The 2,500-nt window shown below is 44.7% G+C and overlaps 1 protein-coding gene across 1 annotated transcript in view; it reads left to right on the plus strand.

The window, feature by feature from the left end:
* Nucleotides 1–2,500, plus strand: part of grik2 (glutamate receptor, ionotropic, kainate 2) — a 362,912-nt gene that overhangs the window by 322,672 nt on the left and 37,740 nt on the right. The window contains exon 14 of the mRNA XM_063199025.1: nt 202–427. Coding sequence (XP_063055095.1) covers nt 202–427 — 226 coding nt within the window. The remainder of the gene's footprint in view (nt 1–201; nt 428–2,500) is intronic.

Raw genomic sequence — 2,500 nt, forward strand, 5'->3', positions numbered from 1 at the left:
CCCTCCCTGTTGCAGAGAACCAAGATGTCCACCGGCCACAAGATGTGGGAGTTCATGTACATTTTTATTCGCACATGTTACATTGCTATACTGCTGTATCGCGGTCATACCTCTATGCATCCGCCATATTTCCTGCTACACTGTATATCTCACTGCCATGTACTGTACTCACAGCCCTTCTCTCCTTCTCTCACCTTGCAGAAAACAAAGATCTCCACCTACGACAAGATGTGGGAGTTTATGAGCAGCCGACGGCACTCGGTGATGGTGAAGAGCATTGAGGAGGGCATCCAGCGCGTGCTCACCTCCGACTACGCCTTCCTCATGGAGTCCACCACCATCGAGTTCGTCACGCAGCGCAACTGCAACCTCACGCAGATAGGGGGCCTCATCGACTCCAAGGCCTACGGCGTAGGCACGCCCATGGGTAAGTTGACAGAGAGAGAGAGAGAGAGAGACAGAGGGAGAGAGAGAGAGAGAGAGAGAGAGAGAGAGAGAGAGAGAGAGAGAGAGAGAGAGAGAGAGAGAGAGAGAGAGAGAGAGAGAGAAAAGTGTGTGCGTGTTTGTGGTTGTTGGTGTGGATGTGCATGTCTCTGAGTGCAGTGCAACTGCAATCTCACGCAGACAGGGGGTCTCATTGACTACAAGGCTTACAGAGTGGGTATGCCCATGTGTGTGTGTGTGTGTGTGTGAGAGAGAGAGAGAGAGAGAGAGAGAGAGAGAGAGAGAGAGAGAGAGAGAGAGAGAGAGAGAGAGAGAGAGAGAGAGAGAGAGAAAGAGAGAGAGAGTGAGAGTAAGAGAGCAAATGCTTGTGTATGTGCGCAAGGAAGATTTCGGTGCGACTGCATCCTCACACAGATAGTGGGCCTCATCAACTCCAAGGCCAAATGATTGGGCACGACCATGGGCATATTTTAGTTTTTTTTTTTTTTGCAATAGCATCTTTAAAGCAAAAAATAAAAGAAGAATACAACTTCCTGTCCCTCCCACAATGTCCTCTAAAATGCCACTGACTTCGATTTCCTTTAACGTGCCACAGTAGGTATGCCTCGCATTGGAGTGAGTCTTTTTTTGTATAGACCACTGGCCTCAATAGATTCTAAAGTGGAATTGATTCACAGGGACAAGTGATTCGGTCTCTAATCTTTTAGGACTAAGTCTTGACTTGGTCTCGACTGTTTAGGATAGGATGAGCATTTGCTGTCTCTTCCAGGGAGAAATATGTTATGGCTACTGAGAGTCTGAATTGCACACATATCAACATATACTGTATAGAAGGCACACAAGACGCAAAGTCAACAAACAATCAAGATGAATAGACCAAACAAAGAAAAATATCTTGGACTTTTGGACTCTAAAATGGTGGTCCTACATGCACTAACATGCTTAATTGCATGCATTCCTAGAACATGTTTTATAACACGCTTTAGATGTGTATGGGTGTTTTCACACTAGACCTGTGACTCAGCATATTCTTCGCATATGTGAATGCTCCAAAGTGTACCCAGACCCTTTGGAAGTGAACCGTACTGAGACCTTTATTGACGCGGTTAGCATATGAGTCCTGACAAGTTACATTTGTGATTAGGTTTAATCACTTAAGGAGAGCTCAAGAAGACCTGGTGTGATCAAAAAGAGGACTCACGCACCATAAAAGCCTACCAGGACCAGAAAGATACAGTAAGCAGGTTCTTTTTGTAATACACTCACAATATGAACAGCGACAGAACTGAGTACTTTTGTTGTCAGTTCACCTTTTGGTCCACTTAAAAAACACTGAATTTGGTTCACTTAAATGGGACTAGGTGTGAAAATGCCCAAATAAAATGGATATTGCTTACTGCATTTACAATGGTATTAGTGCCACAATCTGTTACATGGTCATTATTTAAGGTATTACTGAAATCTGTGTAATTTGAGAATTCCCAGGCTGAGATCCCCAGGACAAAAAAATTAGTATACAAAAAACCAACACATTAATACTCTAAGTCTGCAACTCACACTCCCCCTCAAACTATTTACCACCATATTCTATTAGGCACAGAAGCGGCAGTACATTCTTTTTCTGGGCATTTTTTAATGAACTGGGTTATTTTGCATACAAAAGAAAGAAACTCTCAGTCTGTGTGTGCGTTGTGCTTGTAGTGTGCCTCTGGTCACAGAGTTAATATGCAGATGCTGTATGTGCTCTCGCTTCATTTTGATAAATGACTCGGGCATGCCACGGTGGAGGGCTAACTCATAAGGGCTAGCACCCCAATGAAGCATATACTGCCTCACACTCGCACTCACTCGCTCACTGGGGTGTGTATGTGTGTTCGTGAGAGAGAAAGATAGAGAGAGAGAGAGAGAGAGAGAGAGAGAGAAAGAGAAAGAGAGAGAGAGAGAGAGAGAGAGAGAGAAAGAGAGAGAGAGAGAGAGCATCCAGTGCTGCTCTCGTTCACTGCATGAGTGAGAGAGAAACACAGAGAGAGAAGGAAGGAGAGGGTGGTGTTGGTGG

Source organism: Engraulis encrasicolus, chromosome 5, assembly GCF_034702125.1.
Source record: "Engraulis encrasicolus isolate BLACKSEA-1 chromosome 5, IST_EnEncr_1.0, whole genome shotgun sequence".
Classification (NCBI taxonomy): domain Eukaryota; kingdom Metazoa; phylum Chordata; class Actinopteri; order Clupeiformes; family Engraulidae; genus Engraulis; species Engraulis encrasicolus.